Source organism: Podarcis cretensis, assembly GCF_951804945.1.
Source record: "Podarcis cretensis genome assembly, chromosome: 2".
Lineage (NCBI taxonomy): Eukaryota > Metazoa > Chordata > Lepidosauria > Squamata > Lacertidae > Podarcis > Podarcis cretensis.
Window position 1 is genome coordinate 112,081,558 of NC_137171.1, and position 25,537 is coordinate 112,107,094.

At 44.4% G+C, this 25,537-nt stretch overlaps 1 protein-coding gene across 1 annotated transcript; it reads left to right on the forward strand.

Annotated features, from left to right (window-relative positions):
- The first annotated feature begins 2,924 nt into the window (after positions 1–2,924).
- On the forward strand, positions 2,925–15,094 carry LOC307209004 (killer cell lectin-like receptor subfamily B member 1B allele C). The gene is made up of 6 exons (XM_079964080.1): positions 2,925–3,550; positions 6,028–6,126; positions 9,084–9,233; positions 11,685–11,839; positions 13,165–13,268; positions 14,509–15,094. The coding sequence occupies exons 1-6, from the start codon at positions 3,466–3,468 to the stop codon at positions 14,627–14,629; spliced, it is 714 nt and encodes a 237-aa protein (XP_079820206.1). The 5' UTR covers positions 2,925–3,465; the 3' UTR covers positions 14,630–15,094.
- Positions 15,095–25,537: the final 10,443 nt, after the last annotated feature.

A 25,537-nucleotide genomic window follows, 5' to 3' on the forward strand; every position in this document is an offset into this window, starting at 1 on the left:
AATGTCCACAAAAACAGTTCCTAGCCCGGACTCCTCACATCCGAGGCCCTCAACTCTCTGTTAGTCTCTCTCTGCCGATTTTGTTGGTAATCCTTTTTGTTGGTCCTCAGGTCTCGAAGGAGTTCTGTCACAGTCACAACAAATTTTCTTCCATCCGAAATATTTAGAAGCAGTTGCTGCAAAAGGTCAGCTGCTCTCCCATACTCAAAAAGGAAGTCCCAATCATGTTTCTTTATTCTTTTAAATTCCAGTGTTCCAAGTACTCCAGGGACTTCCTTCTTCATCTTTCTCATCTTTCGCAGATTTATAATCCGAAGATCTTCTTCTTTCTTTTCTGACAATATAAATTTCTGGTTGGTATTTTCCGCCTGTACTTTCTCCACTCCTTCTTTCCTCTCCATCGGTTCCAAAGATGTCATTTCTGGTTCAGCCACAGATTCTTTATCAGTTGAATCCTTTATGCATTCAGCAGAGTTGTTTGTTTTAGAATTCAAGGTCAAAAGTTCTTTGTTCATAGCCGTACTCTGCTCTTGCAAAATTCCCACGAGAAAAAACATTTTTTCTATCTCTGCCAGTAATTTTCCCTCTGCAGCCATTGTAATGTCTCTAGTTCCCCCTAGGGGGGTTCCAATTGCTTAATAGTCCTTTTCCAACAATCCCTCACTTTGTTGTTTATTACTACTTTGTTTCCAACCACCTCTATTCAAATGTAACACCTTTAGTTCAGAGAGTTATTAAGTAGCAAAGTTCTTAACTTTAACCGCCCGTTTGACAGCTCCTTTGACAGCTGTCAAACTCCTTATTCTTTTCCTCCAGCACCCACACAGGACGCTCCCGGGTTCGGGGGGGGGGGTTACCCAAACACTTCCAAGAGTCCTCCCTTTCTCTCCAGCACAAAAACTTCTTCTGTCAAATTCATGGAAATATCTTTGTCTAACACCACAAAAACAATAATCTTTCCACCTTAGTTCTCCGGTTCTTGCTTTAAATCATTTGTAGGTAGGGGGGGTGCGGACTTCCCTTTAGCGCATCCCCCGGTCGTGCCAAATTCCAAGGTAAAAAAAAAATTTAAAGTCCAAATTCCATTTTACTCACGGGCTGTTTGTTTTCCAGTCCAAATTTTGGGAAAAAAGTCAGCGCTCTCTGGCCATGGCTTGCGGCTTCGCTCCACTGAAGTAGCGGTCTACTCCCAGCACCACGCCACTCTCCGTACCCTCTCCGTAGCCTTTAAAAAGGCTCTTCATGGGTCGGGGAGGGCGCTTAAAGGTGCCCACCGAGTCACCAAGTCCGCAGGCTTCCACGCCTGCGGTTTCTAAGGGTCCCCGCGTCGCCGGCGCGGTAAGACCCGTCTTCAGCAGAGCCAATTCCCTCCGGAGCTCGGAGGGAATCCGCCATTAACCGATCGCGCTAACCCGGAAGCGCACTTTGATAATTTCACTGCACGCTGCACCATACAAGTAGCAATTCATTACTATTCTTAAGAATAGAATAAAATGCAGATTTTGGCACATAGAATTCTGCTTTTTCCATCCCCCCCCCCGCATCCGCTCCCACCAGTTACCAGTTATTTGTGCTGCACTGCACCGCAAAACCTTTTTTTTTTTTAACACTTTGCATAGCTTCTGAAGCGACTTGTCAACTTTCGCAGCAGGACTTCAGCTCATTTGCCTCTAATGCGGTAAATAACTGTTATAAAAAGGAACAGCAACACCCCCGAAGTGTGGGCCTCCAGTTGTGACCCTAATCAAGAAAATGTATCTCATTTTTGTTCTGAATTATAGTACTCAAGGGCTAGTCCTACCCTTAGGCACCTCAAGTAGTTGATTTTTGCCTGGAAAGAAAGGGTAGCAAATTGCTAGTTATTTAATTTGCCGTCATTTTATTTTCTTCTTCCAGGGAGAGGTACTTGTGGGATTTTCTGCCTCAGGTGCCACTATAACTTGGCTGGCTTTCAGAACGATGCACCTTGCCACAGTGGTGGCCTCAGGGTGTGTGTGTGTGTGTGTGTGTGTGTGTGTGTACCATTTGCTGCTTCACCTCAGGCAGCAAAATGACCTGGACAAAGCCTGACCAAGAATGAGGTGCTGTTTAAGAACTTGTCGTTCATGTTTTGCCATTAAAACAAATATACGGGTTTCAAAGTAGGGAACTTGTGTCCCTCCCAAGCTGTTGGAATCCAACTCAAACCAGCTGCCCCCAGCTTACATGGCACATACCGTATTTTTCGCTCTATAAGACGCACCTTTCCCCTCCTAAAAAGTAAGGGGAAATGTGTGTGCGTCCTATGGAGTGAATGTAGGCTGCGCAGGTTTCGCTGAAGCAAGCAACGCAAAGCCTCCTGAGCGCAGCGGGAGTGCTTCCACTGCGCTCGGGAGGCTTCGGGCGGCTATCCCTGAAAAAAATATTCTCTCCCTCTCTGCGCAGCGCCCCTTCAGTGAAGCGGCAGGAGAAACAGAGCCCCTTCCATTTCTCCTCCCGCTTTGCTGGAGAGGTGCTGAGCAGAGAGGGAGAGAATATTTTTTTTCTTGTTCTCCTCCTCTAAAACTAGGTGCGTCTTATGGTGGGTGCGTCTTATAAAGCGAAAAATACAGTAATCAGATATTGTTGAAGTTGCATCCCTGCAACGTCTGGAGCATGGGTAGGCAAACTAAGGCCCGGGGGCCAGATCAGGCCCAATCACCTTCTAAATCTGGCCCACGGACAGTCCAGGAATCAGCATGTTTTTACATGAGTAGAATGTGTCCTTTTATTTAAAATGCTTCTCTGGGTTATTTGTGGGTCCTGCCTGGTGTTTTTACATGAGTAGAATGTGTCCTTTTATTTAAAATGCATCTCTGGGTTTTTGTGGGGCATAGGAATTCGTTCATTCCCCCCCCCAAAAAAAAAATATATAGTCCGGCCCCCCACAAGGTCTGATGGACAGTGGACTGCCTCCTGCTGGAAAAGTTTGCTGACCCCTGGTCTGGAGGGTCACAGGTCCATCTCCCGGCATTTAAGCAACTGGCTTTAATGAAATGAAAGCACACAAAAGGTTTTAAAAGAAGGTAGTGGGCTTTTATGAGTTTGACCAAACTGTGAGAGGCAGTGGAAGACAGGAGTGCCTGGCGTGCTCTGGTCCATGGGGTCACAAAGAGTCGGACACGACTAAACGACTAAACAACAACAACAAAGTGGGCTTTTAACTTCAGTGTCCTTCTTGACTCAACAGCAGAAGCCATAGACACCCACGGGTCTTTCTCGACTGCAGCTACTTTCTTTAATGTTTCTCCTCCTCCCGCAAGCACAGATGAATATAACCGCAACTGTACTTGGGGAAGGAGGGATGTCATTTAGCTGCAGTCACACAGAAGGGAGCTGATATGTAAGCAAGATAACACGAGCAGCTCAGTTTCCGTGAGTTTTACGTGGGTGTGAAGAAAGTTTCTCACTCACAGATAGTTCCACTCTCCAGAGGGACAGTTCAGCATGGATGGAACAGTTGTCTATGCAGACATAAAATTACCTGAAGTTTCCCCACCCGGAAGAAACTTAGATTCAGTTCAGAAGCCAGGTATGTTGAGCTGTTATCAGCGAATTATCTTGAACTGCTTGCGCAAGACGTAGGGGTTGAGGGTAGGACTATTTAAAGCTGATGCAGGAGGGTCATGTGGCCCAGGCCTCAAATGCAGGCACACATTCATGTTTTGGCAATTGCAAAGTTTTGCCATTTGTTTTTATTGCACGGCAAACCAAAATGTGGCACTGTCTCAGCTTACAGCTGTACAATTAAGTGAATTTGTGGTGTGATTTAGTAAAACACCTTTCTTTCTTTCTTTCTTTCTTTCTTTCTTTCTTTCTTTCTTTCTTTTTGTTAGCTGATACGGATTTTGCCATGTTGAAAAGTTTTTAAAGCTCCTAAATATTAATTATAAAATACATCCATTCTGACGGCACAAGAGAAAAACCATGAGGAAAATGTCCTCTGTTCAGCGAATATTTTTGTTCAGTGCTTTGTTTTGTTTTCTTGTGTTCATCGTTTCTTACGCTTTTATCATAACTCAAAAAGCTTGAAGTGGGCCAGGCCTCACCGGATCTGTCAGGGAGCTCAATTTACGGAAACATGCTACCCTTTTCAGCCTCGCTTAGAGCAGCTTTACACAAGCTGAAGGAAGAAATGGGAGAGAATGTAACACTTTCTCACCATGTTTCTGAAGTGGTACCCACTAAAGGGAGGAGGGAATGAGGGAGGTGTTTCTGCATCTGAAGTATGGGACAAAGACTTGCTGCATCATTTCCTGCTAATTCCAAAGAGAATTGGGATAATCTTTGGATAATCCCTTTGTGGTGGGCCAGCACATTTAAACTGAGGTGAAGTAGTGAATTTTTGTTCACAGCCTCACATGTAAAGAAATGAAGCAATGCTTCATTATGCTACCTTATGCATTTTCTTTAAATGTAAAGGACTGGTGAACAGGAACTTTGGAAACTTGCACCTCTTCAACAGATGGTCTGATACCATACAAGTTCATATGAGACACACACAAACACACACTGCCAAGAACAGATCAGCATGAGCATAACACAATTTTTTGTCTTCCTGTGGTTTTTTCACGTGCAATTCAAGATACTTGTTATTATCTACAAACTGGGACCCGAACATATTTGCATGGGAGTATTTTCACTCTTGTGAATTCATCTAAATTTGTTAGAATCTCCAGGAAGACTTGGCAAAAGGTGACATCTATTGGGGATGTTAAATTGATGGTGATGGAAGCAGAATAATCTCTCTCTCTCTCTCTCTCTCTCTCTCTCTCACACACACACACACACACACACACACACCTGTATCTACTTTTTGGACTTCTCTTCCAGATACTGCCCCTCTGAGCAAATCTCTACCTGCCTTTAGAAGGCATGTGGAAACATTTTCATTCAGATTTGCATGTGTGTGGTGAACTGGTTTGTGCTCTGTTGCTTTAAAGATTTATTTTTGTGGCTGACGCTGCTGTGGTTTTGCCGAATTTGGCTTTATGTGTTTCATTGTACGTTGGCTCTGGAGTTTCTGAGGAAAAGCAGCTGAGAAACAAATGCCTTGTTGCTAGCTAGCTATTTACTTACTTACTTACTTACTTACTTACTCGCTCGTTGGTTTTGTTATGTATTTCTATGCCACATAGGTCAGTTGGTAGGAGCATGGGACTCTTAATCTCAAGGATGTGGGTTTGAGCCCCACATGGGGTGAAAGATTCCTACATTGCAGGGGGTTGTACTGGGTGGTCTTTGTGGTCCCTTCCAGCTCTAGAATCCTGTGATTCTGACCAAGGGATATCTAAAATGGCTCACAAAATAACCAGAAAATAATTACAATAAAACCCAAACTGCACTAATCAGAGAACAAAATTAAGAAAAAAATATATTAAAAAATGGCACCAGGCTTAATAAAGGAGAAGGGTGAAAATGTGAGGGCAGCACTAAATGAGCAAAAGAAGGAAAAGAAGAGGCAAAGTAGAGCCGGCCCTACCATCAGGCAAAGTGAGAAAAATTGGTTTGCCTCAGGTGCCAAAATGTCTTGGGCTAGCCCTAGTTTAGGCAGTAGAGAGTACAGTACATTTTAGCATTCAGCTAAAGGATTCTGGGCTCAGTTCAATCCACTGGTAACTGTTGGAGGCTGGGCTAAGCAGCCATTTGATCCTCTACAATTCAATAAATTATCACAGGTGCACACCCAGTTCTTAGTGGTCTCATTTTGGCTCCATTCCTTCTCACCAGTTAAGTTCGCTATTGGAGGCAGAGATGCCTTGCAGGCAAAGAGCCCCTGGTTCATTCTCTGGCCAGATAAGACCCCTAACTGAAGCCCTGGAGAGTCATAACTAGACAGACAATACTGAGCTAGATGGAGTAACAGTCTGAGCTGATGCAAGCACTTCCTTATGTCCCTATTTCATAGCAGAATTCTCCATCAAGGCCCTGCAATGCAGAGTTAAACACAGCTGAACACAGGGCTGCCTTGGAACATTATCCCCAATCTTTTCACCTGCGTTTTTGCAGAACACCAACTGTGCCCACGCTGGCATGGAATTATGCTGCAGGTTGGATGGGCTGGAAACATCGTCCTGGCGGTGGCAGTGATAGTGATGGGAGTTTGGGGTAAGTATCATAACGTGAGATTTGCGCAAGACTTAATAATGAACTTCCCTGGGGCCCTGGGTGCCCGGGCACCCACAAAATTTCCCATGAAGGTGCCAGGTACCCACAAATTTCGGTGCCAGGGCCGTGCATGCTGCGTGGCCCCCCACGGTCTCAGGGCCCAGCTGGCACTCCTGATTAAGCTGGGCATTTTGTTTAGCAGAGGAAAGAGGGAGAATCAAACAACAAAGAGCACAATCACCCATACTAATCTGCCTGATCTTTAAAATGATAGGATTATAGATTACAGCAGTGTTATAGGGAGGTCCACAAAGAACCTACACATTGCACCTAGATAGATAGATGATAGATAGATAGATAGATAGATAGATGACAGACAGATAGACAGACAGACAGACAGACAGACAGACAGACAGACAGACAGACAGAAAGTTGTACCTCAGGTTACATACGCTTCAGGTTACATACGCTTCAGGTTACAGACTCTGCTAACCCAGAAATAGTGCTTCAGGTTAAGAACTTTGCTTCAGGATGAGAACAAAAAATGTGCTCCGGTGGCGTGGCAGCAGCAGGAGGCCCCATTAGCTAAAGTGGTGCTTCAGGTTAAGAACAGATTCAGGTTAAGTACGGACCTCCGGAACGAATTAAGTACTTAACCCGAGGTACCACTGTAGGTAGGTAGGTAGGTAGGTAGATAGATAGATAGATAGATAGATAGATGATATAGATAGATGATAGATAGATAATCTGTCCCAAAGTTCTTTTTACCCTCCCTCCAGCTGCTTCCCCTTTTTAGTCTCTTCCCATATAAGGGGAAAGCAGCCAGTGAAGGCACTTTTGAGTGGGGAAACAGTCAGAGGGGAAAACCGTCACTCAGTTCACTCACTGCCCCTCTGCAGAAGATTGCACCACCTGCAGCTGATCTTTATTTATTTGTGGGTTTAAAAAAAAAAGAAAGGTGGAGGATGGAAGAAAGCCACACAGAACAGATAAAAGTGGCCAGTTAGATATGGTAGGCAACCATTTCTGCTTCTAACGCCTCCCCCCTCCCCATCACTTTCTGTATCTTGAAGCTTAAGAGGTTGTTTTCCCGCTACCCCTACTGCCCTGGAGATATGCTTTATAGAGCAACGGATAATGTTCTTATTTGAATTTTCAGTATTTTTTAAAAAAGAAAGGAGTAAAAATATGACCAAGAATGTTTCTGCAAACGAGTAATTTCAGAACTGGCAGCACTTGCTTTGCAGAGAATGGCCATAGCATTGGTTTTGCATGCAGAAGATCCAGGTTTTCAGTTCCTAGCATTCCAGGTAGAAGGCCTGCAAATGTCACCTGCCTGAAACCTACAAGCATATTTTTATGTTAACATAAGCTAAATGGGTGAGCACAGAATAGCCTGGTGTTGAATAGCTGGCTGTAGAGTCACCATGATCTTCAACAGTGCAGCATAGTCCATCCTTCAAACTTAAACAGGAAATATTTTTGCTATGATCTATAAGAGACTGGCATGAAATATTAGAACACACTGGGAATTTTCACTGCGTGAAGTAGAGCTGTTGCATTTATGGGTTCAGCCGATAAATGATTGGTTTTGGAAATTAACACTGCCTTGTGTTTAAATTATAAACATGCTTGTATATAATGCATGATGCAATAAACAATGACAGTTGGACTACATAACCCTTGTGGCCTATTCAGACTCTAAAATTCTATGATTCTAACTGAGGCAAAAGCATCCTTCTTCCTTCAGTATTTTCAAGCTAGCCATGTTGACCAGGGGTCAGCAAACTTTTTCAGCAGGGGGCCGGTCCACTGTCCCCCAGACCTTGTGGGGGGCCGGACTATATTTTTTGGGGGAGGGGGAAATGAACAAATTCCTATGCCCCACAGATAACCCAGAGATGCATTTTAAATAAAAGCACACATTTTGCTCACGTAAAAACACCAGGCAGGCCCCACAAATAACCCAATAACCCAGAGATGCATATTAAATAAAAGGACACATTCTACTCATGTAAAAACACGCTGATTCCAGGACCATCTACAGGCCGGATTGAGAAGGAGATTGGGTTGAATGTGGCCCCCGGGCCTTAGTTTGCCTACCCATGATGTTGACTATGGTCTGCTAAGGAAACATGGCCATTTAAGAGAGATAAACCAATTTGAAAACCTCATGATAAACAAACAGAAGCAACAACTTCTTAGTAAGATATATAGCAGAATTATGAGCATGGACATATCTAAGAATTCATAACCATGTAATTGTGACAAAGAACTGAGGGGGGAAATGTCTCAGAAGAAGTAGACATGGATGCAACCACATTTCCTACAGCAGACTCTGTGCACAAATTTAAAATAAAGATATGCAGAATAGTATTCCAGTGGTATCTGAGACCTGTATGACTTAATCATATATACAACAGCACAGTTTAGATATGGTGGAGGTGCAGACAACCAAATCAGAAAGTGCTTCATATTTTTTTGGGTCTAGCTACAACAGGCAAAAAAATGGCTTTTAAGTTTTGAATTTTATTTTATGCTGTTTTGCTTTATTGTGATTTTTAAAAATAAATTATTGTTATTTTACATTGGTGATTTGCTCATTTTACAGAGCTGCTTTGAAAGGATTATCCATAATGATTCTAAAATAAATAAAAATATAAAATATATCGGCCCCTTGCTGACTTTGGAAGGACAGCTTGGTATTTGCAAAGCATTTTTACGAATCCCTGTGAAGTCAACAGAGCAGTTTCACCCAAGCTGGTGCCCTCTATCTTTTGGACTAAAACTCCCATCATGACCATGCTGGCTGAGGCTCCTGGGAGCTGTAGTTCAAGACACCTAAAGGACCCCAAAGTGGAGGGCGCTGTGGAGGTTGTCCATCAGCTAGCAGTACTATCAAGCTTTAAACTTGCAACATAGTAAAAAAAATCTGCCTAAATCTTTCTCCTCCCCAGTTATAAATAAAACTCCACAGGATCCTGAAAAACAGGTCAAAGCATCTGAATGGTCTCCAAACACAACTCAGTACTGCCCTGCAGGATGTGAAGGAAACAAAGCGTCAGAAGATTTCAGGTCTACTCTGAAACAAAAATTGTGTGAGACGGGTAAATTCATTTCATAAGTTACTGCGACATGCTTGTGCCTTTGATCTGCCTCTGCTGCGCTTTCCAAGTAAACTGCTGTTACTAAAATAAATAAATAAATAAAAATTCTAAATGTATAGCGACACCTAGTGCTCACCTCTGGAAAATGCAGCACTGAAAGAAATTTTCAGCTGAAGTACAATAATCCCACAACTGATACAGGGGTTACGTTGTGGGGATCGCGCCTAAAGCCAGAATCGCATATAGTCAAAGCACATTGATTTCCACAGTGGTTAGGATTGCTAAAGTCACTTTTCTCAGAACTCCTGTCCCCCGTATTTTATTTTTTTGCCACACATGGAAAGCTGAACATGTTAAATACGAGTAAGTTATGGGCTTACTGCGCTGGAGATTGTTTCTATTATTTTAACATTTGGTAGGGCCGGCCCAAGACATTTTACCATCCTGAGGCAAACCACAAAATGGCGCCTCCCCCACCAGGGAAGAAGGGGTGTTTAATGATCTACTTTGGGAACAAGGGAAAGAATCAGATCAAGCTTACCTGAGAGGTGAAGTGGGAATCAAAGGCTATCATGGGGAGGGGGAGGGAAACCCTCTGAATCACAATGGGTGCAGGTAACAGATTAGAAGACCCCAGAGGGCAGCCCCTGCCATTTCCTTCCAGTGGGGAAGACTAGTATTGCGTTCTATTTGCCAAGAGGCAGCTGTAGAGGGGGCATTGAGGTGATGCTGAGGAGCCGTGAAATCCAGCCTCCAATGATCGCATCACAGTCATTGTTGCCACCATGGTGGCAACAGTAGTGGGCGATGTATCCTTGGATGCTGGATCTGCTGCACCTATGGATCCGACCGCCTGAGGCAGTTGCCTCACCTTGCCCCATGGGTGGGCCAGCCCTGAAACACACGTGGTACACAATGTAAGATTAACACCTTTTCCTTCCCAGAGGATTTATATTCTGCGTTAGACTGAGGGAAAGGGGGGAACCTGGCATTTGTACTAGGAATAAACTTCGCGCAATCTCATTTGATGAGTTTTCAGTTTCTCTGCATTTGTTCTAGAACAGCCTTTCTCAACCTGTGGGTCCCCAGATGTTGTTGGACTACAGCTCCCATCACCCCTAGCTAGCAAGGCCAGAGCTCAGGGATGATGGGAGTTGTAGTCCAACAACATCTTGGGACCCATAGGTTGAGAACTGCTGTTCTAGAGTCACAGGCACTATGGGGGCAATCCTAACCCCCTAGTGTTTATAATGGGAAGGAGAGGTCACTAGACTGGTGTATAAGGCCTTCTCCACCCATCTGTCCCCTGCTGATAGTGCAGCAAATCACAAATTGATTTGAAAACATAGAGAATTGAACTTAACATGGGGAAAATGAGTAACTGAGGGGAGGGATAATGGAACAACTGCTTATATGTAGCCCTACTCCCAGCCTGAGGTTTGGCTTGCCCTGTGCATTCTGTTTGCTGAGCTTCAATTCTCTGAAACATACAGAATACCATACATTTACAACTAAAACCACCAAGACTTCTGTTATTCTCCAGCTAATAATCAATAATATGCAAATAAAGACTCTCCTCCCTCGAAGAGAGGGGAGTGGTTGTGGGCGGGAACCCGAGTGCTGTCCCTAGCAGGGGGCGGTAGCCTTTCCCCCGCTCACCGGTGCTGCCGAGGGGGCGTGTTCAGCAGCCTATGTGCTGCGGCGCCGGCCCCTCCTCAGTCTCATTCTCTGCTCCGTCGTCCCGTCGCGAGTCACCCACCCTCCACTCCCTTCAGGTTCAGGGTCTTAGTTTTTGTTTGTTTGTTTGTTTTTGGCCTTGCTATGGACCTTAGGTTGGTCACCCTGGTTGTCTAGGGGGCCTGGTAGGAATTTTTCCATTTGGCATTAGGCTTTTTGGTTTTTTCGCCTACCTCGTAGCAATCGTCATAACTTTTCTGGTATTGGTGGGTAGGTTAGGCATTGGAATAATGTGTTGTGGTGTGTCGAAGTGCTGGGTGTGGCCATCGCCTATGCCTTCAATTTTGGGGTATTCCGTTAAAGGAATCTGGCGGTTGTGTATTCTGTCCGATGCCTGCTTGGCAGGAGGCCATGGCACGACCCTCGGTGACATCAGGGGAGAGCCTATAGTTGGATTAGCATCAACAGGCTCCACCTACTGGTGAATAAACCCCCTTGTTTTAGTCATCCAATGCCTAAGCCAATACCTTTTCACTGCTGTAATCAATAAAGTTGTGGCCTTATTCATGCCCATTAACCCTATATCACGTGTCCTGTGTATTCATTTCACATTGCGGGGTCAGGTCCTCGAACCACAACATTGTTCTGCAAACTGCTGTGAGAGATCTGCTGCAAGAGTGCTTGTGAAGCTGAATGACGAAAGACTTGCCTGAAAAGTACAGATTGTGTGAGGTATAAATCCGCATTAAAAACAATGGGAATTTTTCTTCTTAGGGGATGGAAGCTGCCACCTGTGCCCCATGCAGTGGCGTCTGCACAAGAATAAATGCTACTGGTTTTCTAAAACAATTCAGTCCTGGGAAAAGAGCAAGGAAGACTGTATAGCCAAGAAGTCTCACCTACTAATAATTGATGATCAGGAAGAAAAGGTACAAAATATTCAATCCAGACAAGGAATTCTTACTCTTTCACACTTTTATCTCTGTTACAGAATGTTTACTCTTTTGCCCTTATTAATGCGTAAGCCAGCAATGTGATCACAATGGGATGTATACACTACACTGTAGTTTCGAAGGGGCACTGAAGTACGTATGGGGAACGTTCATGCTTTGAGATCCATCTGTTCATGTGACTACACGTCATAAGAGGAACCCAGGTGATCAGGCCAAAGGCTCATCTAAGTCTAGCAGTCCGTTCCCACAGTGGCCAACCAGAACCTTGCAAGGAAGCATGTTGCAGTAATCTAGTCAGGAGGTTATCAGCGCATGAACTGCAGGGGATCACTAAGGAGATCCACTCTAGGCAACCGGAAACGTTGCATTTGACTGCTTCAGTGAGGATACATCCCACAACTATTTGGTTGAATCTGACCCATTAGCCACAGCTGACTTACCAACCAAAGCTGATTAAAAGGCACTCCTTGCCACAAAGGCCACCTGCACCTCAAGTGACAACAGTGGTTCAAAACATTCCTCCAAGCTACATAAAAGGTAAAGGGACCCCTGACTGTTAGGTCCAGTCATGGACGACTCTGGGGTTGCAGCGCTCATCTCGCTTTATTGGCCGAGGGAGCCGGCTTACAGCTTCCGGGTCATGTGGCCAGCATGACTAAGCTGCTTCTGGTTAACCAGAGCAGCGCATGGAAATGCTGTTTACCTTCCCACCGGAGTGGTACCTATTTCTCTACTTGCAGTTTGACATGCTTTCGAACTGCTAGGTTGGCAGGAGCAGGGACTGAGCAACGGGAGCTCACCCCGTCGCAGGGATTCGAACTGCTGAGCTTCTGATCGGCAAGCCCTAGGCTCTGTGGTTTAACTGACAGCGCCACCAGCTTCCCTAGTTGGGATGTACTCACCCACAAAGCCTCTATATTCCCAGGGTACAGACTGCAGGGAGGGTGTTGGGAAAAAATATCAAGGAGGCAACATCCTTGTCCTCATATCAACCTGAAAGGGGAACTCCCAAAGAGAAGTTGCCTCTCATGTTTCTTCTTCAGGACTGCCTCCTCAGCACCAATTTGTAGGTGGCAGACTGCTGCACTGAGGTAGCCAGCAATTTCTGGCGCCGTTACCTAGGATTTCCCATAGCTGCAAAAGATTTTAAATGCTTCTCTCCCAAGCAATAATCCTCACTGCAAAAAAACAAAATAAAAACAAAAAATATGGGCATGTGAAGGCTATCGGGATTTGTGAGGGCAGGTGTAGGTGCTAAGACCTATTCCCCAGCTCCTGTTTGATTAAATCATATTTTATAGGAATTCATCCAGAAAAATGTGAAGGTAGTATGGACTGGACTTAGCATGTCATTGCCAAAGAAGAAATGGATCTGGACCAATGGCTCTTTGTTAAACGAGAAATTGTGAGTACTGAAACACCCGTGTAGGAATAACAACAACAACAACAACAACAACAACAACAACAATTTATTATTTATACCCCGCCCATCTGGCTGAGTTTCCTCAGTTTTGCATGATGAACTTGCAAGAAGAGCTACAATAAGGAATGGTGTAGAGGTGTCAGGGACTGGACTGAGGAGGAATGGTGGAGACTGCTTCCCCCGCCCCCCGCCCCCCCCGGACTTCCCAAGAAGAGGAGGACAGTATATATTTAGAACAGTGGTTTGCAGAAGGTCATAGTTCAGAGGCTGCAGAAGGGAGAAGCTGGGAAATATTGGGAGAGGGGCAGGAGGAAGAAGAAGCACCAGGGGAGAGACAGCTGACAGTCTCAGTGTCTTTAGAAATCATTCCAAGACACACACACACACACACACACACACACACATATCCCAGGACCCGGTGGGCATTAAGAGTAGAATAACAGAAAGCTCAGAGGCAGAAAGCCCAGATCAGATGACGCAGGGATGACATATAATAGGAGAGATGGAGGAGGTGGGACTTTACTCAGAGCAATGCCATTATACCAATACCTTGGTAAGAGCTTCTTGTTTTTCCATTACTGGCCACCTGTCATGAGGGAGGGGGACTGGATTCCCTAAAGCCTGACAAGAGGTTACCATGTCTATGCACTTCTTAAAGGTATTGCAGCTCTGCTCATCTTTTCTACACAAGGCATATGCCAAATTGCCTGCTGATACATCAGCCGTGTTGAATTCAGTGGGTCAGCAAACTTTCACCACCAGGGGTCAGCAAACATTTTCAGCAGGGGGCCGGTCCACTGTTCCACAGACCTTGTGGGCGGTCGGAGTATATTCTGAAAAAAAATGAATGAATGAATTCCTATGCCCCACAAATAACCCAGAGATGCATTTTAAATAAAAGGACACATTCTACTCACGTAAAAACATGCTGATTCCTGGACCATCTGCAGGCGATTGGGCCAGATCCGGCCCCGGGCCTTAGTTTGCCTACCCATGTTCAACACTTTCATTTCCTTATATTTCTGCTCCATCTTTCTTCCATCATGGAAGATGCCATACCTCCCTCACAGAGGGTGGCGTACATGGGGTTCCCAGGGAGTCAATCGTCCTGGTATTGGCCAGACCTAGACCTTCTTAGCTTCAGCAAGACCTTCAGGGCATACTGAGGAATACTGCTGATGCACTGATACACTGACTGCTGTTTCATCCCTTCTCGCCACAGATTTCCAGCAATACAACCTGAGGAAGGCAGCTGCGGTGCCTTTGAAGACAATAAAATCTATGCCGAGATGTGCAGCGCAGAGCTTGAATGGATTTGTCAGAAGGAATCTGTACTCCTTTGAGTATCTTCATGTGTCCCCATTCGTAATTAGCTACACACTCTCTTTTAGACATCTTGTTCTCCGTACTAAAAAAAACCCTCAAGGACCTTCTTGGCGGCTGCTGCCAGACTTTGGAACTCCCTCCCTAGAGAAGCCAGAGTGGCTCCCGCCGTGTTGTCCTCCCGGTGGCAGGTGAAGACTTTCTTCTTCCAACAGGCTCTGGAGAACTGACTGCTTCTAACGAAAGGGCTGGTGCCATGCTGTTTTTATTGCGATCATTTGTATGGTTTTAATAGATTAAATATATGTATATATGTAATTTTAATTCTATCAGTGTGTGTTTGTTTATTTTAAATTGATGTTTTTCTTATTTGTTTTTAGCTGTTCTTCTTTTTCTCTGTAAGCCGTCTCGAGTCCCTGTCAGGGGAAAAGGCAGGGTATGTATGTATGTATGTATGTATGTATAAATAAATAAATAAATAAATAGCAATAGATAACAATACAGTTGTACCAGTGTGGTGTAGTCGTTAAGAGCAGTGGACTCGTAATCTGGTGAACCGGGTTCGCGTCTCTGCTCCTCCACATGCAGCTGCTGGGTAACCTTGGCCTAGTCACACTTCTCTCTGAAGTCTCTCAGCCTCACTCACCTCACAGAGTGTTTGTTGTGGGGGAGGAAGGGAAAGGAGATTGTTAGCTGCTTTGAGATTCCTTAGGGTACTGATAAAGCGGGATATAAAATCCAAACTCTTCTTCTTCTTCTTCTCCCTCTGGATATGTAAACTTCGGTTTGTGAACGTGGCATTCCTGGAAGTGCATACTTCTGGGTTTCGCCACGTGCACATGTGCAAAAGCAGTGCCTCTGCCTACGGACTTTTTGGGTTGTGAAAGGACCGCCAGAACAAATGAGATTCATAACCGGTGGGTCCACTGTATTATAACAACATAAAATAGCCTTCACATGGCAATCACAGCACCACCGTACAGGAGACGAGCAATGTTTCCTCTTCTTGTTCATCTCTCTTTGTGGGCTCAGTATCTTATGAATGTGAATCCCCATTACAGTGGCAAAATGATGAGAAAAACTGGGCTTGGTGGATATTCATCAAGAGTTATTAGATAGGAGTACTGTTTCTTTTGGAACAGAGTTAGTGACTTTTTGAACACTGAGGAATAAGATAACCACCCTAAACACTGATACCTAAATTAGGCTATGCTGCTATGACATCCTGGTTGAAAAGGACCAATGCTTTTTTTCCTAGAAAAATAGGTGCTGGTTGTCACCATGAAGTTGTTACAGTAAGTGTCACACTTTTAAACCACAATAAAAAGAGGTGCTGGTACTGTGTGCCCTTGAGTAACCCATTAAAAAAACACTGAAAATGATTAAAAAAAACACTGAAAATGTTTCAGGTAGGAAACTGACAGGCACTTTCCTACGTTCTTTTCTAAATGCTCATACATTGTTTTAAACCCCCTCCAAGTGTCACCCCCCCCCTGCTCATTCTGCTCAAACCTCTGCCATTGTTTAAAATTGCCACTTTCCCCACTCAGTTTCCCCACATCCCAGCAGTACTTGAACCTCTTGTTTAAAACTGCTGGTGTTGTGCAACCCATCTTCTCTTTCGCTCCCCTCCCCCACCCTGACTTCATGCAAATCCAGGATCACGGCAAAGCTTTACAAATCCTGCAATGCATGGTGATGGCCTTACATTTTTATGTATATAGGAAGATAGATGTGTGTAGCAGCCATAGGAGTAGGAGTTATAAGAATGTTGTCATGCTGCAATTCGTATGGCCACCAGTAGGTGGCCATGCAAATTGCAGCATCGCAACAGAACAGTAGACAGATGGATGAGGCAGACAGACAGATAGAGCAAGCACTAAAATAAAATAAAATAAAATAAAATAAAATAAAATAAAATAAAATAAAATAAAATAAAATAAAAAAGTGCTCACCCAAGACTACCACCAGAATGACAGTCACAAAGTCTGCTACTCAGGGGGTACTCTCATGTCATCAGGGAACCTAGGAAGTATATGTGAAAGAGTGAAAGATACTGTATTGGCCTGAATATAAGCCACACCCAAATATAAGTTGCACCTTTAAAATTCAAGGGGGGGGGGGAGAAAAGAAAAACAATACCCAAATATAAGCTCCCTTAAAATTCTGCAGGCACTCACACCCATTCCGTTTTACCGTATGTCTGTTTCAGCCGCGATATCGTAAAAGTCAATTTTTGTAAGGTCGCGAATTTAAGCCACGCTTTAACTTTTCACAGTCAGAGTTGGGGGAGGGGGGTAGTGAGGGTTATATTCAGGCCAGTACGGTAATTTGTGAACTTGAATGGCATGAGTTAGGGATGGAGGAGAAATGTGATTCCATTCACACTGAAAAGTGAACCTGTCAAATTTGCACAACAGGAGAACCAAAACATGGCTATCCTTCAAATTTTGTACTGCTCTGAATTTTGTGTAAGCGGTAGGCCATGTCAAAACTAATCGGGTTTCACTTGTTGATTTATTGTTCAGACCAGGCAATGGAGGGAAAGACATTCTTTTAGGTAACTTGGTAACTCTATGGAGGGTTATATGAAAGTACAGTGGTACCTATGGTTACGTACTTAATTCGTTCCGGAGGTCCGTTCATAACCTGAAACTGTTCTTAACCTGAGGTACCACTTTAGCTAATGAGGCCTCCTGCTGCCACCACACCACCAGAGCACAATTTCTGTTCTCATCCTGAAGCAAAGTTCTTAACCCGAGGTAATATTTCTGGGTTAGAGGAGTCTGTAACCTGAAGCGCCAGTAACCTGAAGCGTATGTAACCCGAGGTACCACTGTAACCTTAAATGTCTATCGTGGTGGCTAATAGGCAGCCAGGTCCCTTAGCATAGGTGCGGATAGGGCCTCGTAAATTAGAGAACATCACCTATCTCTCTTTTGTTATAGTAAGTTCCCTCATAAGTTATCCAAACCTGGATTTGACTGTAAATTTGCAATATAGATGACAAATAAATGGATATAGTGGCACAAAGGGCACCCACTAAACCATTAAATACTGGAAAGAGGATGTTGAAAACTAGTGGACTGGTTAAATAAATTTGGGCTGCAATTGTATGCCTAAGTGGGAGTAAACACCACTGAACAAAGTAGTGCTTACATCTGAGTAAACATCCAAAGGAGAAGTAAATGGAAGCAACTATCTGATAGGCAGCTGCCTTATCTCAACCCAGACTATTGCTCCAGCTAGCTCAATATTGTCTGCAGCTTCCAAAATGTAGACAGAGGTTTTTCCTTGCCCTACCTGTAGATACTGCAGATTTATTTATTTATCTCCTGCATTTATAGTTTGCCTTTCCTCGAGGAGCACAGGCTTTCCCTCTCTGTTTTAACCCTTACAACAACAATGTGAGGTAAGTTAGGCTGAGAGGGAACGATTGGCTCAAGGTCACTGGATTTGAACTCTGGTCTCACTGGTCCCTTCATGAAGTAAGTGTATTTCACGAAGTCTTCAAGCTCTTGCAAAAAAAAAAAAGTTTCCATTTAGTCCTCAGTGCAAATTATTTTAACGCAGGAAGTACGTTGTTTCCCATGTCTGTGATCAAGTGCTTCGTATGGTGAAAAATATGCGTTTGGGCTTGATTCCACAATTCCCTGAGATGAGACTTTAGTCTGTGTTTCCCATCCTGTTGGTTCCTTGGGGACAGCCTGATCATGAGGCAGAGCAGGAAAATGGATTCGGGTAGGTGTGGGAAGAAGCAAATCAGCACCACCAACCAATCTTGCCTTTGCATTGTTTTATTATTGGATCAGCTCACTTATTGACGTATTGGTTGCATGTTTTTGCTGGTTGAATCACTTACTCTGTGAGGCAAGTCAATACGCAAACCCCTCCACCTCAGATCAGAGCGGGATTCTCCCAGTACTTCCCTCGCCCTAACCAATTGGATGCTCCACTGGGCAGCTCCGCCCCCTTCCTGTTAAATCGGCGACAGGCTAAGTCCCTCCCTTCGCCGCTTTACATACTTAAAGGGCTAGAGTCCTAATACCGCCCATCTCTCTTCCTCCGGCCCTCCCAGGACAGAGCCGGCTGGCCACCTCGGTGCCTCGCTCGCCCCCGCCCTGAACTTGAGGAGCCGGCTGTAGCGGAACAGCCTGCGGTGCTCCAACAGGCTCTTCCCCAGATTCCTAATTTCAGCACCCGACTCTCAGCCAGGTGCCCCTGAGAGCCTGGCGCCCTGGCTCCCCGCACCAGTAACACATATGGTTAAGACGGCCATGAGCCTGAGAGTACCTAAGAGCCTAGCTAAGCTTCACTGTCACATCATGCCAACGTCAGCAGACCTACCAGCATGGGAGGACTGATGCATTTCTCTGTTAGCATTGCAAGGAGTTGGCGACGAATGCTGGGGCTCCCTGCAGAAAGTGATGAGCTAGGTTTTTCTTTGCTCCTCCTTAGGTCAAGTTCCAGCCATCACCTTTCACCTTTTCGTGCCTTCTGAGGGTTTGGGCTTTGCAAAACAAAGTCTGGAGAAGATTAGGCAATGCAACTTGAGAAATGAACATTTTGCAAGATGATGATTATGCCAATAGGTTTCCTCATAGAGACTCTTGACATTTAACGTAGTTCTTCACTTCTGAGTTCAATGAGTGTGTTAATTGGGCTTGCTGAACTGGAGTCAGTTTGGCTCAGTCCAAAGGTAGTATAAATAGCGCTTAGGTAAAGGGTAAAGGGACCCCTGACCATTAGGTCCAGTCGTGACCGACTCTGGGGTTGTGGCGCTCATCTTGCTTTATTGGCCGAGGGAGCCGGCATACAGCTTCCAGGTCATGTGGCCAGCATGACTAAGCTGCTTCTGGCGAACCAGAGCAGCACATGGAAACGCCGTTTACCTTCCCGCTGGAGCGGTACCTATTTATCTACTTGCACTTTGATGTGCTTTTGAACTGCTAGGTCCGTCGCGGGGATTCGAACCACTGACCTTCTGATCAGCAAGCCCTAGGCTCTGTGGTATAACCCACAGTGCCACCCGCGTCCCCCAATAGCGCTTACTCCATTGAAATAAGAGGGAGAGGGAGGAACAAGTGTGGGGTCAGGTGGGATTACTATGAGGAATTATAAAATATGCATCAGGAGTGCTCTGATGGTGTTTCCTGCTTGGCAGGGGGTTGGACTCAATGGCCCTTGTGGTCTCTTCCAACTCTATGATTCTATGATTCTATGCATCAAGCCATTGTGTCCACTGTGAAAGCATGGCGTGGACTGGGTTTAATTCACTGACAATAATTTCTGCATCTCTGGCCATTTCCTCTACTGTCCATTTCTCTCTGCTTGACAAGTCTCAACCACAAGGACTCGATGGCCCTTGTGGTCTATTCCAACTCTATGATTCTATGATTCTAAGTCACATACACAGCCCAGCTGCCAACTGCTTCACCAGGCATGCATCCTGGGCTGTGAAAGATAGTGGGCAGTTTCTTTGATGTAGCTTTTCTGATATGTTAATCTTAGGTTGTTAATCTTAGGGCCAGGAAACAGATCTCACATGAAGGTGATAATGATCGCTGTCCTCCTGGCCATCCTTCTTATCATGTGCATTGCTTGTTTATGACCTCAGGGGTTGCCAAATGCACTGCTTTGTAGTTCTGTTTTATGTACCCCAGAATGTATGCATGCTTACCGTATTTTTCGCTCCATAAGACGCACTTTCCCCCTCCTAAAAAGTAAGGGGAAATGTGTGTGAGTCGTATGGAGCGAATGCAGGGGGGACAGTAAGAGCTGTTCAAAAGTGGAACGGACTCCCTTGGGAGGTTGTGGCCTCTCCTACCTTGGAGGTTTTCAAGCAGAGCTTGGATGGCCATCTGCCATGGATGCTTTAGTTGAGATTCCGGCATTGCAGGGGGTTGGACTAGATGACCCTCGAGGTCCCTTCCAACGCTACAGTTGTATGATTCTATGATATCCTCCCTTCCTCCCAAAAAGCAATTAAACGGGGACACACACACACACACACACACACACACACACACACACACACATATTTAAAGCCCTCTTTAAAAGCATGTTAAAAGTAATTCCAGTGCGGACTGGGAAAGTTCTAGCTTTACAAACTTGTTGAAAGAGGCAGGTCTTCAGCAAGAGCCAAAAAGACAACAGAGGAAGCACCTGTCAAATATTCAGAGAGGGAAGGGGTTCCAAAAAGGGAGCTGTCACAATACTAAAGACCCGATGATGTTTCGGAGCCCCCTTCCATGGTAAAGGCTGAGGTTGTGAATCCTGTAGAATACTGGGAAAGTCTGGGGTATACTGAGAGGCAGAAAGGTTATAATTGTAAGCATGAGCCCTACCTCCCGAGGATCTGTCATTGGAAACCCAGGGACACGTAGACTGTAATTATGTGTGAGGATGCATAAATGGATTGCTACCCAAATGTGGAACCCTAAATAAGGAGGCCAAAGTGCAAGGGAGCTCCTCACTGTTTTGGAAGAGGCCGCAGTGACCATGGGCCTGAATTGTTGGTAAAAGGTTTCAAAAGCAGAGGAAACACTGACTAGGCCTGTGGGTTGCAGGGCACAGGAGGCTACCCTGACCTATCTTGGACACAGGACTCACTGTTGAATCATTGGCTGCTCTCAGCACTGCCGCGGTGGCCGCGGAGGTGCCGGGGCGGTCCACAACGTTAGGTGGCGTATCCGGGATGCAATCTTGGGTGAGCGCAAGAGGTGCCACTGCCACCTGGTCTGTGGGCCTATATTGCCTATAAAATGTCTAAAAAGCATTGAAAAACTGTGCCAAAGTCTACAAAGGCCTGGGACCCCTCCTGGTTCCCTTGTGCCACCCCAGATATAGCGGCATTTTGCTGGTTCTCTTGAGCAGACATAGTTTGACACCCTTAATTAGCCTGGTTCAGTAAAATCAACGCTAACTAACTTGAATTATATGCGTGAGCTGCGAGCAATATCACGGTAGTTCAGTATTGTCTGCACTGGTAAGTTTAAAGGACCCAAAGATGCCTAACTAATCTCCAACAAATTGTATTTAGCTGCAAACAATATCACCGTAGCTCCGTATTATCTGCACTGGATAGCAGTCCAAAATACCAGGCCACACCTCAAAGCAATGTATTTAGAGGAATACTGAGTCTATAATAAACAGAAGAGAACTTTTAGATTAGATTAGATTAGATTAGATTAGATAAATTTATTGTCATTGTCCGTATATACACAGTATACACAACAACGAAAATCAAACACCCAAGACCGGATTCACATACACATTTGCACGTATCTCCAACACTCTCATCCTATTCAGACATAATCTATTAAAACATACATAATCCAGAATATAACACAACCTATTAGAAGCATAGCATAACCTAAAACCTATCTCATTCCTTACTACTCACTGCTTGCTATTTCTTACAACTGGCCCTGAGATCATTGTTTAGTGCAATCAGAGCTCTTGGATAGAAACTATTCAGAAGGCGTGTGGTTCGTGTTTTCATTGTCCTATATCTTCTGCCCGAAGGCAACAGTTCAAAGAGGTTGTGAGCAGGATGGGTGGGATCTCTCAGGATATTGTGTGACTTCTTCAAGCTGCGAGACGTGAAGATCTCATCCAGGGTTGGTAGTTGGAGCCCAATAACATTCTGGGCAATTTTAATTATTCTCTGTAAGGCTTTTTTATCCATTCCAGAGCTGCTCCCATACCACGATAATATACTATAGGTTAAGACACTCTCAATGGTACTATGATAATAGGACAGAAGTAGGTGCTGAGATAGATTCAATCCTCTGAGCATTCTCAGGAAATACAACCTCCCCTGCACCTTCCTCACAACCATATTAATATTTGCAGTCCATGAGAGGTCCTCAGAGATGTAAGTGCCCAGGTATTTAAAACTACCAACCCTCTCCACCTCCTCGCCATTTATGTGCAATGGTAAAAATACACTTTTCTTTCGCCTAAAATCAATTATGAGTTCTTTGGTTTTGTTGGTGTTAAGCATAAGATTATTTTCTTTACACCATTGAATTAACCCCTGTACTTCTTTCCTATAAGCAGCCTCATCATTCTCACTAATGAGCCCCACCACTGTTGTATCATCCGCAAATTTGATGATTGTGTTGGACTTATACAGTGGGGTGCAGTCAAATGTGTACAGGGAATAGAGGAAGGGGCTTAACACACACCCCTGAGGGGCTCCTGTGCTTAATACTAGAGTAGAAGAATGGTAAGGTCCAATTCTCACTGTCTGCGGCCTATCGGTCAGGAAATTCCTTACCCACAAGCAGATCTTCTGATGTATACCCAAATTGGTCATTTTAAGGAATAACCTGTCTGGTAGAATTGTATTAAAGGCAGAACTGTAGTCCACAAACAACAGCCTTGCGTAGGTTCCCTGTCATTCTAGATGACTCAGTACAGTATGGACAGCGATGGAAATAGCATCATCAGTAGATCTATTCCTTCTGTATGCAAACTGGAACGGGTCTAGAGTGGATGGAAGACCAGCCTTAATATAATCTAGCACCAATCTCTCAAAGCATTTCATAACGACAGATGTTAGGGCTATTGGTCTGTAGTCATTGAGAGATACCACCACTGACTGTTTAGGGACTGGCACTATAATCGATGTCTTCAGGCAGGTAGGGACAGAACCCTGCAACAGGGATAGATTAAAAATGTCCGTAAATACACCAGCTAATTCTGCAGCACAGTCCCTAATAACTCGTCCCATAATTCCATCCGGTCCAGCTGCCTTCCTAATATTAATGCTCCGAAAAGCACGTTGTACGTCGGAGGTCTGTAATAAAAGTGGTTGTTTATCAGTAATAGTTCCTGATGGTGTGCTGGTAGCCAATGCTGTAGTGACGGTGGTTCCAGTTCCCACCTCAAAACGACTGAAGAATTGATTCAGCTGATCAGCCAGGTGCGCACTGCTGTTAGCCAGTTCGTTTTTAATATTTTGCCCTGTAATTTGTCGCAGGCCTTGCCATACACGACGAGGGTCGGAGCTCTCAAAATGCTTTTCGATCCTCCGGCAGTACATGGCTTTGGCATCCCTAATGCCCTTTTTCAGTTTGGCTCTAGCTTCTCTATACTGTTGCGCATCGCCAGAGTGAAAAGCAGCATTCCTTGCCTTTAGCAGATAATGTAAGCAGCTATGCAGCAAGCTAGAGGTAGAATTATAAACTGTAACCCAGCAATACTGACATGCACTTTCCTACGTTCTTTTCTAAATGCTCATACATTGTTTTAAACCCCCTCCAAGTGTCACCCCCCTGCTCATTCTGCTCAAACCTCTGCCATTGTTTAAAATTGCAACTTTCCCCACTCAGTTTCCCCACATCCCAGCAGTACTTGAACCTCTTGTTTAAAACTGCTGGTGTTGTGCAACCCATCTTCTCTTTTGCTCTCCTCCCCCACCCTGACTTCATGCAAATCCAGGATCACGGCAAAGCTTTACAAATCCTGCAATGCATGATGATGGCCTTACATTTTTATGTATATAGGAAGAGAGATTATAAACTGCAATCCAGCAATACAGCAGTGAAAAATGATAAACTGACTTATGCAACAAACCTATAAGCAAAGCAGAGCTCCCAAGAGCCCTTAAGCACTATTATCAAAATCAACCAAATGAATTAAATTGCCAGATTAAATATATACTTATAAAGTAACAGATGAAATACCAGAAAGAGATGAACGTAGAAGAGGCATGAGCTATTTACTTTAGATTCCCTATAAACCTGTATGCAAAGCTCGCAAGAGATTGCAGGCAAAGAAGCCCTTTAATAAATTAAATGATATAAAACCCGGATCTCTTTTTCCTTATAACTATGAATTGACTGTACCAAATCATAAAACTTAATGCCTAGGCAGAGAGTAAATGACACAGCTCCACAGAGCACCGCAAGCTGAATGAAATAATTTGAATTCCAATATACTGTGCACTAATGCTTCAATTTAATTTAAATGCGTTTCGTAAATTCCCAGAATGAAATTCTTAAGAGTGTAAGTATAAACAAAAGCAGTCAAATTAATTAGAGGATATTAATTCTAAGATCAGCCTAGCCAGAGACTCTGTAGCCAGCTCTATACAAGCTTATGCACCAAGAGGAGGGGCTCCCTGCAGCCCCTTGCGCGCTCTTATTTAAGCTAGGCTCTTTTAATAATTGCGCTTTCATCCTTTGTTTATATTGCTTATGTTTATTTCCTTTGTTTATATTGTTTATATTGCTTTTGAATTTAAAACCAACGAGAAAGTGAGGGGCACTCGAAAAGGAGATAGCTCCCACGTGGTTTTGCCTCTCCTAAAATGGCTGCCGCCGCATGGCCACGTGGGCAATCAAAATGGCGGCCGTAATGCGTTCCCGTTGCTGTTTTTATTGCGATCATTTTTATGGTTTTAATAGATTAAATATATGTATATATGTAATTTTAATTCTACCAGTGTGTGTTTGTTTATTTTTAATTGTTGTTTTTCTTATTTGTTTTTAGCTGTTCTTTTTCTCTGTAAGCCGTCTCGAGTCCCTGTCAGGGGGAAAGGCAGGGTATGTATGTATGAATGTATGTATGTATAAATAAATAAATAACAATAGATAACAATACAGTTGTACCAGTGTGTTGTAGTGGTTAAGAGCAGTGGACTCGTAATCTGGTGAACCGGGTTCGCGTCTCCGCTCCTCCACATGCAGCTGCTGGGTGGTCACACTTCTCTGAAGTCTCTCAGCCCCACTCACCTCACAGGGTGTTTGTTGTGGGGGAGGAAGGGAAAGGAGAATGTTAGCCACTTTGAGACTCCTTCGGGTAGTGATAAAGCAGGATATCAAATCCAAACTTCTCTTCTTCTTCTTCTTCTTCCTCTGCTTACATATCCCTCTGGATATGTAAACTTTGGTTTGTGAACGTGGCATACCTGGAAG

Coding starts and splice junctions, on each gene's coding strand:
- LOC307209004 (XM_079964080.1), top strand. CDS start 3,466: ATGGATGGAACAGTTGTCTATGCAGACATAAAATTACCTGAAGTTTCC. Junction 11,840..13,164: donor TTGATGATCAGGAAGAAAAG/GTACAAAATATT, acceptor CATATTTTATAG/GAATTCATCCAGAAAAATGT. Junction 13,269..14,508: donor TCTTTGTTAAACGAGAAATT/GTGAGTACTGAA, acceptor TTCTCGCCACAG/ATTTCCAGCAATACAACCTG.